This window comes from Artibeus jamaicensis, unplaced genomic scaffold (assembly GCF_021234435.1).
Source record: "Artibeus jamaicensis isolate MK-2021 breed Jamaican fruit bat unplaced genomic scaffold, CSHL_Jam_final contig_471, whole genome shotgun sequence".
NCBI lineage: Eukaryota > Metazoa > Chordata > Mammalia > Chiroptera > Phyllostomidae > Artibeus > Artibeus jamaicensis.
The window spans coordinates 286,000-300,207 of record NW_026521850.1 but is presented as its reverse complement, the minus strand read 5'-3'; the positions used below and the strand labels follow the sequence as shown (position 1 = coordinate 300,207).

Genomic DNA, 14,208 nt, shown 5'->3' with positions numbered 1-14,208 from the left:
ATCTGCCCTCTCAGGACTCTGCACCTAACCGCTCCACAGGCCCCTCGGGCTTCCCTCTCCGCACCCCTGCAACCCTGCTCCTCCCCCGGCTTTGCGATGCTGCTCAGCCCACCTCCCCGGAGACCCCTAGGCTTTGTCCCCGCCCCAGCGACGCCCTCCTTCCCCGAGGACTTCCGGGCCCGCTCGGTCCTTTCTCTGAGGGCTCCAGGCTCTGTCCCAGGTTCTCTCAAGTCCTCACTGCTGGGCGCCTAAGCCAAAGACTCTTGGTCCGACCCCCAGGGATCAGCCCCGCCCCCAACACCCGGCCCCGCCCCCAGGACTTCCGTGCCCCGCCCCATGGCGCCCCGCCCCCCGACTCACTGCTCTCCCATCGCCCTGGCCCAGGTCTGCAGGTGGTGCTCAAGTCCATCATGAAGGCCATGGTTCCGCTGCTGCAGATCGGGCTGCTGCTCTTCTTCGCCATCCTCATGTTCGCTATCATCGGCCTCGAGTTCTACATGGGCAAATTCCACAAGGCCTGCTTCCCCAACAGCACAGGTGAGGCCCACACCTGTCTGTCCAGGAGATGTGCCTGTTCTCGCAGCTGGGGCCCCCAGGTGCCCAGCCAATGACGTGTGCTGAACGGGCCTGCTAAATGCAAACACGTGAAGAAGACAAGTGCAGGCTGTAGTGACTTTAGGAAGGAAGCCAAGAGGATATCAGAAGTGCAATGGCCATGGGGGCCGCTCCTCAGATGGTGGCCGGGAGGCCCGGGGGCGCATTGAGCAGGTGTCACTGCAGTGAGGGAGAGCTGGGTGGCCGCCTGGCCAGAGCTTCCGCCACAAGGCTGAGTGTCCTGGTGGCTGTGGCCGGACCCCCAGGGCTCCGGGGACGGGCTGTGGGAGGCGAGGCCTGTGGGGCCCTCGGGTTTGCTGGGGGCGAGGACATGGGGCTGAGGGGAGGGCAGGCAGGACGACACGGGCTTTGGCTCGAGCTGCAGACACGTTCAAGGAGGACGCGTGTAACCACTTTAGTACTGGAGAAGAGCTTTTCCTGCAACTTCAGGTCTTAAAAGTCTCTGACCGGACCGAAAATAAAAGGGAATTTTCTTAACACCTCCCATATTTCTTGCAAACATCATTCTTTGCTGCGAGTCTTGAGGGCTTTCCCTTCAAAGGCACCTGGAGTTGGCACTTCTGGTCACATGGCTGTGATCACTGCAGCCAGGAGACCAGGATGGGATGACCAGTCCATCCAGAATGTGAGAGCCGGAAAGAAAAGTTACTGTTCTGGAGGATACAGTGGGGCTGCAGGTAGTGACTCTCCCGGCTTCTCCGTAGCGTTTATGGAGGAAGGATGATAAACCCGTGTGGTCAGCTTTGCCCCCTAAACCTGGGAGTGTCGGTTTCTTCCCAGAATCACTCAGAAGTTGTCCCGTGTCGGGAGGCGGGGCTTCTGTGTGTTAACAAACTGAGGTTCGTGCCCTCACTGGGGTTCTGGGTGTGGAGGGGACTGGCACCTGCTGCTGGCGCTGGTTCCTGGTGACTCCCCCACGTCCCTCCGTGTGGCCCCGGCTGCCAGCCGGGCTTCTGCCCTCAGCTTGTCCCTGTGTGGGGCCAGGCAGTGCGTCCCCTGGGTGTCCTCTGCACAGGAGGGGTGGCCCTGGGTCCCCCGCCTGAGGAGCACCGGGACTGCAGTGGCTGAGTCCAGCGTGGTGTTGGCTCTGGAGTGACGGGCAGGTGTTCCTGTCGGGAGAGCCCTGTGGCCGTCTGGTCTGGGGTGGGGGGGGGAGGAATCAGCGTGGGGGGGGAGCAGATCTGGGCTGAAGAGTTCGTGGCTTCTGGTGTCCAGGTGGAGGCGTCCGGAGCACGTTTAGCTGGGACGCGTGTTCCGGCCGAGGCCGAGGGCGGGTCTGAGCTCAGGCTGCAGGCGAGGGGGGCAGAGAGTCTGGGGGACTCCACAGGTACGGGCTTTCCACTCTCCTAGGACAGGGTCTCACGTCTGGGAGGGGAGGGGTTGGAGACCTCGGTGCCATTGAGCTCAGGGCCTGAGCCCCGCCCTCCTGTGCACAGACGCGGAGCCAGTGGGTGACTTCCCCTGTGGCAAGGAGGCCCCCGCCCGGCTGTGTGAGGGCGACACCGAGTGCCGGGAGTACTGGCCAGGACCCAACTTCGGCATCACCAACTTCGACAACATCCTGTTCGCCATCCTGACGGTGTTCCAGTGCATCACCATGGAGGGCTGGACCGACATCCTGTACAATGTGAGTCCGTCTGGGCCCTGCAGCTCCGGGGCCCCGTGGGTGGTGCTCCTGGCCAGGAGCCTCTGCCCAGCCCCGGGCTCCTTCCTCAGGCCCCCCCACCGTGCCCCCCGGCTCACTGTGATTGCTCTCAGCTCAAGCTCCTGACTGGACAGGGCCTGCAGCTTCTGCTAGGAAAGTGAACTGAGGGCGGGGGGAGCTCTGAAAAGGCGATGCCCGGGAAGGTTCTCTCGCAAGGCGGGTGAAGGCAGACGAGTGTGGTCCCGGTCCAGCCGTGGGAGGCATTTCACCCATGACCCAGGGGCGTCAACCCACCCTGAGGAGGTGAAGCTGAGGCTGGGACAGCGACGGGTTCACCCAGGGCCTGGGGCTGGTGGGTGGCTTGCTGTGGATGACTGGCTGAGTGTCCCTGCTGGGTCTTCTGGGTGGAGAAGGGGACGGTGGGGTGGCCTGGGGATGACTGAACAGCGGTAGGCTGTAGGTCTCAGGGACACTTCTGTCACCACACGGGATGCCTGTGTCCTCCTCAGTCTCCTCGCTGTCTCAGCGTGGCTCCCGGCCCAGACAGTCACGCACAGTGAGCGACCCCCTGGGCAGTCCTACCAGGATTGGAGACAGAGCTGGGGGCGGCCTGGTGACCCCGTCCCTCCCCCCCTCCCCGTGCTGCAGGCCCTCTGCTCCTGCCCGGACCTCTGTCTTTTTGAAATGGGGTGGCCTCCCCTGCCGTCCCCCACCCCGCCCCCAGCTGCCTTCTGTCCCTAGAGCCCTGGGAACCAGCAGGGCAAGAGAACAATGAAGTTAGTGCCTCAGGGGCTCTGGGAGGTAGAGCAGGAAGGTGCGTGGGAGCCAGGACAGGGCCGGGGAGGCGAGGCTGGCGCATTGCTAGGTTTTGCGCCGCTGTAGGGTGTGCAGATGCCGTGGGTGGGGGACCCTGGAGCACGAGGCACTTCCCTTTGAACCCTCACTTGCACGGCTTGGGCAGCAAGCCCTCGGGGCCCTGCGCCCACAGCCTCTGGCAGCTCGGGGCTGTCATGACGGGGCACGGGGGGAAGGGGCAGACGGGACCCTTCGCTCTGTGCCTCCCCCGTGGGCCTGTGAGACCCAGGGGGGCCCCGGGGCCGGGCACGAAGCAGGTGCCTGGTGAATGTGAGCCGGCGGATGGCAGGAGAGCTGGCCCGAGTCTGCTGAACTAGATTCCTTTATGCAGTGGGAGTCGTGTCTGATGACAGCCCTGTTTGATCGAGGGACAAAAGCAGTGACGAGGAGCTTGGCTGTTCTCTCCCTGCAGCAGATCAAGGAACGGTTTCCACAAAGACCGGCCCTAAAAATAGCTCTGCGCTGGCCACATCCCTGCCAGCCCCACCCAGACGAGGGGCAGCAGGGCCGCCAGCACCGCCCCCAGCTCTCCCTGGGGCTGGGCCCCTGGGGGGCGGGCGAGAGCGGGGTGGGGGGCAGGAGACACTGTCAGGAGAGGTCCCCGGAGCCCATCTGACAGAGGCTTCCACAGGCCCCACGGGGTGCTGGGCACCTCCCGAGACCTGAGCAGCAGGCATTCAGTACCTATGGGCTCGATGAGGGCGATGCTTCGCAAAGACCCCCGAGCGTGAGGCCCCAGATGCTGTGGGGTGGGGGCACCAGGGTGCGGCGAGGGTGACGTGTGGGCCCACAGCAGGTGGCCACTGTCCACACCCAGGGGTCCGGGGTCGGTTGCAGGCAGTCAGGGTGTTTGAGGGGGGCTCTCTGCAGGGAGAGGCTGCCCTCGCCTCCAGCCCGGTGGGGGGCGTCCCGGCTCCCACAGAAATGGGCTCCTCGAGCCGAGGGGCGCGTGCCTTGTCGGGAGCCCAGAGACAGGATGTCGGCAAGGCAGCTGTCGCCAGGGGCCAGTGGGCAGACAGCAGCCCCTTTACATTCTGCCGGCAGGACAGCGGGGTCTCAGTGGGGAACCTCTGCTCAGAGTGGACCCCCGAAAACCCAGTGGCGGTGGGGGCCTCCCCCCGTGCCGGAAAGGGCTCCCAGGGTTCTGGAAAGCGAGTGAGTCAGCAGCGAATGCCTTTGCAGCCCAGAGAGACATGATTTTCTCCAGGCAGCGGCCAGAAGGAAGAGCTGGCCTGTCCCCTGCCCCCTCCCAGGCTCTGGCGGCATTAGGGTTGCAGCCCAGCAGGAGGGCTGATGCTGGGCCTGGGGGCACAGGGGAGCTGCCCACCCCTCCCTGCCGATGGTGGCCAGCCGGGCTGGCCCCTCCGTGTGCAGCACGCTGACCTGTTCAGTAGCAGCTGGGACGGGAGACGGTTGCTGAATTGAGCCTTCTGTCTGAAGTGACTGTTGAGCTTTCTGTTGCTCAGCTCTCATCCAGGGCCATGCCATCCCCAGGTTGGCGGGGGACTTTGGTTTGTGATTGTGGATGTGTGGTTCTGACATGTTCGTTGTGCTGAGTAGTAACCTCATCACGCCCCGAGGAGGGAGTGTGCCAAGGCCCGTGTTCCGAAGGAGGCGCAGGACTGACTTGCCTTTCGCTGGGATGTGGGACCGAGCGAGCAGCTGCTGGGGAAGCGGGTGCCTTCCACTGAGGGGGAGAGTGATGAGCAAGGTGTCTGCGCAGTGTTGCTTCTGCAGAGAGTGGGGGCACCCCAGTATTCTGCTTCAGCCTGGAACGTTTTCAGTGACCCTTCTGTCCCAGTGGGGTGTGGAGTACGAAGGTGGTAGGTGAGAGGACTGGCGGGGCCGAGGGCGTGTGTGTGAAGTCGCCAGTGGGGTGGAAGTTCATGGGGGTGGATGAGATCGCAGGGTAACCAGCCTAGATGGGGACCTGGGGACACCAGACACAGCGTCTCTGAGCCCGGGGCTGGCGGGGGCTGGCGTTCACAAGGAGCCCGAGGTGGGCTGGGGTGGGGGTAGGAGTAACTTCGGGGCCAGCAGAGCAAAGCAGGCACTTCCAGAGCGTGGTGAGCTAGGTCAGGGGCCGTGAGAGGTCAAGGAAGATGCTGGTAAACTTGACTGGAGCAGGGTGGGCAGGAAGCCCGGGGTGCTCGGGTTTGAGGACGGGGTGCGGCGTCAGCTCTGAGGTTTGGGCTTCTCTGTGACCTGGAGCTGGCGGGGAGAGGCCGTGCAGGGACGTTTGGGGACCAGCTTTTTACACTTAAATGTCTTGGGAAACGGTTGGAGCAATAACGCAGACCCCTCGAGTCCTTGAGTGTCTCCTCTCATGGCGACAGCCTGCAAGGCCAGCCCGTGTCACACGCAGGTGAGATGCAGGCTCTGTGTCCCCCTGCAGGGTCCCCTCCTGTGTCCCTGCGGGCCGCCGGCTTGGTGGCTGACTCCGGGGGTTTGCCATTTCAGGACTGTCGGATGACACCACGCTCCCTGGGGCTCCCCCGGGCTGCTGAGTGGTGGCTGAGCAGTCTGGGGGTGGGTGGGCCAGCTGGTGCCAGGGACACGCCCTGTGGTTACCAAACACCTGGGTTCTCGCCATCCGGGGCTGTTGGGAATAATGTCGCTGTGCACATTCGTGTGCAAACTGCAAATGCAGGTTTTCACTCCTCTGGGGTGAGTGCCCGGTGGTGCGATTTCTGGGCCCCGGCCCAGCCGCGTGTCGGCTGTGTAAGAAACTGAAGCTTCTCCGAGGGCTGCGTGCTTCTGCATGTCCACCGGCCGCTTGAGAACGGTCTCGCTTTCCTCGTGTTGTGGCTGTTTTCACCGGAGCCGGCGGCGGCCCGCGGTCTTAGCTCCCGATGCTCCCTGTGGAGGCTCTTGCCTCGCTCGTCAGCGCCCCTGCCGCCCACGGCTGCGGGGACTGCGCTTCTCCCGCGGAGTTGCTGTATTTCTGGATGCTGCTGCTCTGCCCCCGAAGGGCTGCTCCGTTTGGGTTTTGGTCTGCGCTCCCTGGGGGCCTGCATGGTCCAGCGGGGACGCGTGTTCAGGTTCTTCGCTCCTTGGAACACCCGGTTATTTGTCACTTTGTTACTGAGCTGTAAGATTCATCTAGACATTACGGGTCTAGGCTCTCGTCAGATACACGGTTTGCAGGCATTCTTTGCATTCCGTGCCTTGGCTTTTTACTTTCTTGATGCCATCACAGGAAGAACAGAGGATTTTTATTTTGATGAAGAACAATTTTTCCATTTTCGTCTTTACCACTTGTCTGAGAATCTGTTACCTAACCCAGAGGCATGAAGTCTTCTGCCTGTGTTTTCTTAGAGTCGTATTACTTCTTCTCTCGCAGGGAGGTCCGCCACTCTCCGAGAGTGGGTGTTCGCACGTGCAGTGGGGGGCTCCCGCCTCCTCCTTTTGCACGTGGAGGCCCCGCCCTCCCACTGGGTGGAGAGACCAGTCTTTCATGCTGGACTGTCCTGACACCCTCGTTGAAAAGTCAGGTGACTGTAAATGGAAGGGTTTGTTTCTAAATCATCAGTCCTATTCCATTAATCAGTGTAACCCTTTGAGGGGGGGAGCTTTTTAAAAAAATATATATTTTATTTATTTATTTTTAGAGAGAGGGGAAAGGAAGGAGAAAGAGAGGGAAAGAAACATCAGTGTGTGGTTGCCTCTGATGTGGCCCCCACTGGGGACCTGGCCCGCAACCCAGGCAGGTGCCCTGACTGGGAGTCAAACCGGTTCTCAGGCCAGTGCTCAATCCACTGAGCTACGCCAGCCGGGGCGGGGGGGGAGCTTTTTAAATTACAATTTTACTTTCCTTAATAATCACCGGACTACGCAACGTGTCTGTTTTGTGTTGGACAAGTGGTGGGGGTTGGTGTGTTGAGAGACTGATGTGTTTCAGCCGCACCGAGCGGGGCCTGTCGGCGCTGTTTCCGGTCCTGGGAGGAACGTTTCTGCTGTGCCTTTGTCTGTGCCTCTGTCTCTGTCTCTGTTTGTCTCTCTGTCTGTCTCTTTCTGTCAGAGGTGTGTCAGCTTCCCTGATTGTTTTCAAAGAACCAACTTAAAAATTAATTTCCTGTGTTATTTATAACAAAATTCAACTTTGTTGATTCCTGCTCTCGTTTTTATTGTTTACTTCCTTCTGGCTTTGGATTGATGTTGCCCTTCTTCTGGCTCCCGGAGGCGTGAGCTCAGGCGGCTGGTTTGAGGCCCCGCCCCTTTCGTGACGCGTGTACCCACGGCCGCAGACGTACCTCTCGGCGCGGCTTTGGCGGTGCTCTTCGGGTCCGATGTGCTTTTGTTTCCGCCCAGCTCGGTCTGTTTTCAGACTCCCTCCACACGCCCTCTGTCTGCCCCACACGCCTGTAGGGCGCTTCCCCGGGGGTTAGGCGCGGCTCCTCGCTCTCCCTGAAAGCTCCCCCGTGTGAGGGGTGGGCCGTCTCCTCGCTGCTGGGTAGGGTTAGGGTCATAGGCCCTCCGACCGCAGCTCAGGCGGGGGTGTCTGCTTACCCACTTGTCAGGGGACGTGCCAACTCCCTGCTCGCTCCTCCTCTTGGACGCCACCCTGGTTTGGGGGCTGGGTGGCTTGGTGGCCTCATCGCCGCCTGGGCCGGGTGCAGTCCAGGCTCCCTGCCGGGTCTGTGCCGTTCCCCGCTGTGTTTGGCCAGAGCAGCTGCGGGCCTGGGGCACACCCCGCAACAACGAGCGAGGGAGCATCGGCCCAGGAAGCTCAGTGGGGGTCCCGGGGTCCCGGCCGGTCTGCTTCCCTCCCTCCCTTTCTGCCGCATTCCCAGGGCATCTCGTCTTCGTCGTCCACATGATGTCCAGGGCCTTCGTCGTTCTCGGTGGGAGAAATGGGAAGAGGGTGTCCACTCCGTCTTCCCAGAAGGGGGAGTCCCATCTGCTCTGTTCTGAAGAGGAGGACAGAGGGGCCTGGCTGCTGGTGGGAATGGCCGCCAGGGAGGAGAGACTGCTTCCCGGGCAGGAGGGGGGCCGTGGAGTGTCCCTCCAGGGGCTTGGTGGCTTCCGTGGCTGAGGCAGCAGACTGGCATAGCAGGGTGTGGTCCAGGGGCACGATGGCCCTTTGCAGTGGGGGTCGGATCACTCATTCTGGGCCAGTGTCCAGCCATCAGCAGCCACACGTTGCCATCAGTGCCGGGGCCCAGGACCTTCAGGGCAGAGTCTGTAAGTTCCCCCGGATGGCGGAAGGTGGGGATCCCCCAGGGCCGCCCCCTCTGCCTCCTCTGTCCTGTCTGGGGCTTTGCCCGTGACTGGAGCTGCCCCTGGGGAGAGCAGCGCGGGGCGAGGTGGCAGAGCGGCAGCACCCCCGCCGGTGGGGTGGGCACGGGTCTGCCCTGGCCCTGTGGAGTGTGAGGCTCTCTGCCCGTCAGCCGGGTTCCCTGGGGCCCCGTAGGAACAAACTGCACCCAGAAACTAGCTGGATTTGGAGGAGCAGCCCCTTCCGCGGACCCTGCTGTAAAACCAAGGCCGGGGGCCACGCTCGTGTCTGCGTTCAGCTGCTGGGGCCACGCCCAAGTGTGGGCTCTGTCTCGGACCAGCACAGAGCCAGAACCCTGTCTGGGGACTTGGGGTCTTGCTGTCTGTCTGGGGGACGGTGGCCGGGCCTCCCTGCCCCTGAGCTGTGGAAGCTGCTGCAAGCGGAAGGTCAGACCTGGGCCCGGGGGCCTGTGGTCTTCACGAGCAGCAGCCCGGCAGGGAGCGGGCTGTCCCACCCAGCGAGGCCAGCAGGCGCCCCCCAGCCCCCCCGCCAGCCTCTGCTCCCCGAGGCTGCTCCTTCGCATCCTGGCATGCTGGGCAGTGGCCGGGGTGCTGAGGGTCGTGAGGCATCCGACAAGGGCCAGGGGCGCCTCCGTGGCGAGGGCTGCGTGGCTGTGTGTCTCGTCCCCGTCCTTTCTCATCTTCTCTTGCTTCCAGACCAACGACGCTGCTGGCAACACCTGGAACTGGCTGTACTTCATTCCGCTCATCATCATCGGCTCCTTCTTCATGCTCAACCTGGTGCTGGGTGTGCTCTCGGGGTAAGAGGCCGTGAGGGCTGTGCCCTCCGTGTGGCGTCAGACACAGTGTGTGTGACGCGGGGGTGGCCCTGGCCCGGCGACCCGGCCTGACCGCCGGGTGGGCACTGCGAGTCCCGAGATCTAGCCAGCTTCTCTCTGTGCGGCCGTCCTCCCCCGACCACCCATCCCTGGTCTTCACGCTGGCCTCTCACTGGGTCCGTGGTGGGTCTGGGGCAGCGGTGGAGACCAGGGAATGGAGGGGGCGGCCCTGAGTCTCGGCGATCGCGGGCTCTGCAGCCCAGCCCTGGCCCCGTCGTCTCTCTGTCCAGCCCCAGGAGAGGACGGGGGAGGGTGCGAGATGGGGAGCCCTGTGTGGGAAAGGTGCCTCCCAACCCCGCACTGGGAGGGAGCGGGAACGCACAGGACCCTCCGGCCCGCGTGGACTCCTGCTCAAGCCAGGGCTCCTGCAGTGGCCTGGGAGGAGAGCCTGGGCACCCAAGGGGCCGCCGTCATACTGGCCGGGAAAGGAGCAGCCGTGGAAAGGACAGTGGTGGGGGCCGAGGCCTCCATGCCCCGGGTCTGGCCTGTATCACTGGCCGAGGACCAGCCCTGAGAGGGGGTGATGGACACCAGCATGCCTTTGAAAGCACATGCCTAGGGGCTGGCACGCCCAGAGCACTGGGGACGGGTGGAAATCTCTGGGAACGTGTGTGGTCCGAGACAGGAGGCCTGGGCTCAGAGAAGGCACCTGGTGAAGAGACATCTCCACGGAGACCCAAAGGGGACCAGGGATGAGCTCGGTGGAGGAGGGAGGGGCCTCCCGAGGAGGGAGGGGCCGTGCGATGCATGTGCTCCCCTCTCCCCGGTGGTGGGGGGATGGCTGGGCCGTGAGGAGCGTGGCCTCCAGTGGGGGGACACAGTGGGGAGGGGGCGGGAGCTTTGAGCAGGGCCCTCTGGAGAAGGTGCAGGAGGAACTGGGGTGGGCGGAGCCTGGGGGCCGGTCATGGTTGTTGCCCCTTAGGCAAGGTCTCCTCCCTTGGGGACCCTGTGGCTGCAGATTCAGAGCTTGAGGGGGGTGGTCAGGCCAGAGCCCTTCCTCCTGCAGCCTGGGTGGCTGCCGCTCAGGCCCTGGGGGTCCCTGGCCCAGGTTAGGGGTCAGCCTGGGTCAGAGCCGCATTCTCCCTGAGTCCCTGGAGGCAGGCCCGTGCCCCAGCTCTGAGCCCAGAGCTGCTCTTCCTGGAAGAGACACAGCCTCTTGGCTGGGAGCAGCCGGCCGTGCTGCGGGGCGTGGGTGTGGTGCGGGCCCTCCCCTGGCCTGCACTGGGAAAGCTGGGCCAGGCGGGACGTGAGTGTGTGTGTGTGTGTGTGTGTGTGTGTGTGTGTACAGAAAGCCGCCCCCTGGCACCGTGAGCCTGAAGGCTCTGGGCGGGCAGGATGTTGGAGGCTGAGCAGAACAGGCTCCCCCTGAGCCTCTGGGCCCCAGAGGAGGCTGACGGGCTCAAGCAGGTCTCCTCCGGCTGCGGCCGCCCCGACCCGGCCCCTCTCCCCGCTCCCACCTGCCCGTCCTCCCCGCAGAGGACCCAGCGAGCGCGCCCCTCCAGGGCTTCTCATCAGCAGGGCAGCGGGGCCGGGCCTGCTCTAGGCGGGGAGGTGTGGGCCGGTCCCTGCCCTCTGGTCCCCTCTGCGGGTGCCGTCCCTGTGTGCAAGGGTGGGGGGTGTCTGAGCACGGGGGGTTGGTGTGCCCCCTGCAGTTCAGCTCAGAGGCTGGGGTGGGGGTCACCAAGAGGGGCTGCCCATGGCCTCTTCCTTCTGCCCCAGCCCCTCCTGGTCCCCTTGCCCCTGGGGCTGCGCACCTGGGGGCAGCCGGCAGTGTGCCACTCACCCGACCTGCACTCTCTCGGCCCCTGCACCACAGCGAGTTTGCCAAGGAGCGCGAGCGGGTGGAGAACCGCCGGGCCTTCCTGAAGCTGCGGCGGCAGCAGCAGATCGAGCGGGAGCTCAACGGGTACCTGGAGTGGATCTTCAAGGCCGGTGAGAGCCGGGCAGCTGCTGTGGTCCTGCCGGTGCACCGCCTCCTGGCTGCCAGCCGGGTCCCTGGCCCCGGGGGGACGAGACTCACCTAGTGAGGGTCGCCCAGGTTTCTGAAAGGGGAAGACGCGTTTCTTCTAGTTCGCCCCGTGTGACACCAGGTGGCTCAGGGCTCTGGGGACACTGGCCTTGGTCACGAAGACCGGGCCCAGCCCAGCCTGCCCCTCATTTCTGCCCATCACACGCAAGTGCGCCGCCCTTGACCTGAGTCCCCCAGCTCTGCCCCATCTTACCTGTGGCTCCTGACCCCCTTTCCCAGCCCAAGCCAGTGTCCCTTCCTCTGGGCGGGGCACCCGCAGTGCGCCGGGAGGTTTCACAGGTGCCTCGTGGGGTGGCTGTGCTCAGGGAGGTGGCTCACGAGTGGCCCTGGGGGACACGGGGGTCCCTTTCCTGGTAGAAAAGCTGAGCCGTGGGCCCCACAGGTTTCTGAGAAGGCTGGGCCTCATTGGTCTCGGGTGGGGACAGAGAGGCTTCGGCTGAGGTTGTGTCTCGCCCCCAGAGGAGGTCATGCTGGCCGAGGAGGACAAGAACGCGGAGGAGAAGTCCCCTCTGGATGGTAGGTCCCGGGTGGCGTTTGCTCCCCAGGAAGAGGGCTTGGTGCCCATGGGCAGTACCGCTGTGCACGCACGCCAGGCCACGCGCCCGCCCGTCCGGCATACACACCCTCGGGCCTGGCAGGGCCCTTCTGGAGGGAGGGAGGGAGGCCCTGTGACTCTGCTGCGTGTTCCGGGCGAGCTGTGTGCCGCGGACCAGTGTGGCCGTGGTCTCAACCCATGCTGTCCAGCGTGGCGGCTTACGTGTGACCCAGAGCACGCACGCAGGGGCCCCACCGTGACACGGGAAACACCACTCCTCAGCCGTGCTCAGCGCAGTGCAAGCGCCCGATCGCCAGGCGGCACCTGCCGTCTCGGTCAGCAGGTCCCGTCCTCACAGCACGTCTGGGGGGCGCTGCTTCCGGAAGCTCTCGTTGGCAGGGTTACGCCAACCAGACCTGTCCCAGGGCTGGCGTGGCGCCACCCTGGTGGCCATGGAGATGCGCATAGCACAGCTGGGGGCCACTGGGGCAGGGCAGCTGCTGTCTCCACCCCCTGCTCAGGTCAGCCCAGGCCCCTGCCCCGTGCTGTCAGCTGGGCCAGAGCGCAGGTCTGCAGACCTGGCCAGACCTTTCTGGCCTCAGCTGGCCTGGAGAGTGGGCTCTGGGGCGGCTGCAGGCCCGGCCTGGCTGCGGCCGAGGTTTGCTGGTGGCAGGCCTTCCTGACGTCACCGTGGCGAGCAGAGAACGTGGGGCCCACCCTCGGAGCTCCTTGTCCCTTCGCCCTGAGGACTGGGAAGGCCCACAGGGCAGGAGCCGTCTCATGTTCCTCACCTCAGCTTCTGGGCAGAAGACAGGAAAGGGCCTGTTCCCGGGAAGATGAAGGGTCCTCAGCTGAAAAACACCCCCCCACCCCCCGCCGGGCAGGCAGCCTGTGGCTCTGGCTCTGGCTTAAGTGGCCCCTTCCACCCTTCGTCTAAAGCAGTGTTGAAGCGGGCGGCCGCCAAGAAGAGCCGGAACGACCTGATCCACGCTGAGGAGGGCCAGGACCGGCTCACAGATCTCTGTGCCGCGGGTGAGCCTCCACCGGCCCCCTGGGCTGCTTGAGCCTGTGGCCACTGGGATTCTGTGCACCCAGCTTCCTGTCTGTCACCCAGGCTGCCCAGCTCTCCAGGGTCCCTCTCCACTCCCTCCCCACTGCCCACCCTTCCCAAGCTAGTCCTGGGCCTGCTGTGCCACAGAAGCCCAGCATTCTCTGGCCGGTGCGCAGATGTCTGGCTGGGGCTCCAGCCAAGCAGTGTGCACAGCTGGCCTCGGCCGGCTCGTTTCAGTGTGGCTCTCACCGGCCACTCTGGGCTCTGCTGTCCCCTGGACAGGGAGCCGTCTGTCTCAGCCCACGCTGGAGCCGCACGTGTCACCAGCTCTGCAGGGACCAGATCTTCCTGGCTGTCTGTCTCCCATGTCCCAGGTGGCCCCCCGGGCTGCTGGCTTGGGGTAGAGACTCAGGGAGTGTCCGAGGCAGCCGGACTCCCCAGGCCATGGGGAGGGGCTCGGGTGGCCTGGGAGTGTGGGGGCCACCTTCTTGGAAGGTGGCCGGGTGCGGGGACCCACCCTCCCCTCCAGAGCTCAGCAGCCATGGAGCCCCTGGCCCTCTGTGCAGCGGCGGCAGGGCCAGGGCCCACCCAGGGTACAGTGGTGCGTGTCCCTATTGGGGGGGCAGAGGGGAGCGTGTCCTGGGCCACTGGTCCCACACGTCCTCAGCGAGCCCCCTTTCCGCAGGGTCCCCCTTTGCCCGAGCCAGCCTCAAGAGTGGGAAGACGGAGGGCTCGTCCTACTTCCGCAGGAAGGAGAAGATGTTCCGGTTCTTTGTGCGGCGTATGGTGAAGGCTCAGAGCTTCTACTGGGTGGTGCTGTGCGTGGTGGCCCTGAACACGCTGTGTGTGGCCATGGTGCACTACAACCAGCCCCAGCGGCTCACCACGGCGCTGTGTACGTAGCCGGGCCCCGCCTCTCCCTCTTCCTTCAGCCACCTCGGGTCCACAGCCTGGAACTCCTGGGCTGTGGCCGTTGGTCTTGGAACGCCCCGGGCGGGATCTCCGCACTGACAAAGGGGCCCCATCCCAGGCGGCCCAGGTCCCGCAGAGCTGGGCCTGTGTTCCGGGAACCCAGCTGATCTGGCTAGAGCCCCATCCACCGGGGAGTGAGAAGCCAGCCGGGGAGGGCCCGGGCCCCCTGGGAAGGAAGCTCAGGGACCCGGGGGCTCCCCTGCGAGGGCTTCGGAGCCACAACCAGGCTGCAGGGCTGCGGGGCAGCCTCTCCCGCTGCACCCGAGGAGCAAGCCTGACCTGGCTGTTTCCACGTTCTTTCTGACCAACTGGACCTGGTGTGTCCATGAGCAGGGCTGACTGGCCAGCGTCCGTTGGCCACAGCGTGTCATGGCCTGTCTAGGCCCTGGC

General features: G+C 64.7%; 1 protein-coding gene across 1 annotated transcript in view; it reads left to right on the top strand.

Annotated features, from left to right (window-relative positions):
- The window catches only part of CACNA1B (calcium voltage-gated channel subunit alpha1 B), a 128,364-nt gene that overhangs the window by 22,535 nt on the left and 91,621 nt on the right, over positions 1–14,208 (top strand). The window contains exons 5-11 of the mRNA XM_053667845.1: positions 385–537; positions 2,052–2,242; positions 9,050–9,153; positions 11,048–11,163; positions 11,720–11,776; positions 12,738–12,827; positions 13,532–13,741. Coding sequence (XP_053523820.1) covers positions 385–537; positions 2,052–2,242; positions 9,050–9,153; positions 11,048–11,163; positions 11,720–11,776; positions 12,738–12,827; positions 13,532–13,741 — 921 coding nt within the window. The remainder of the gene's footprint in view (positions 1–384; positions 538–2,051; positions 2,243–9,049; positions 9,154–11,047; positions 11,164–11,719; positions 11,777–12,737; positions 12,828–13,531; positions 13,742–14,208) is intronic.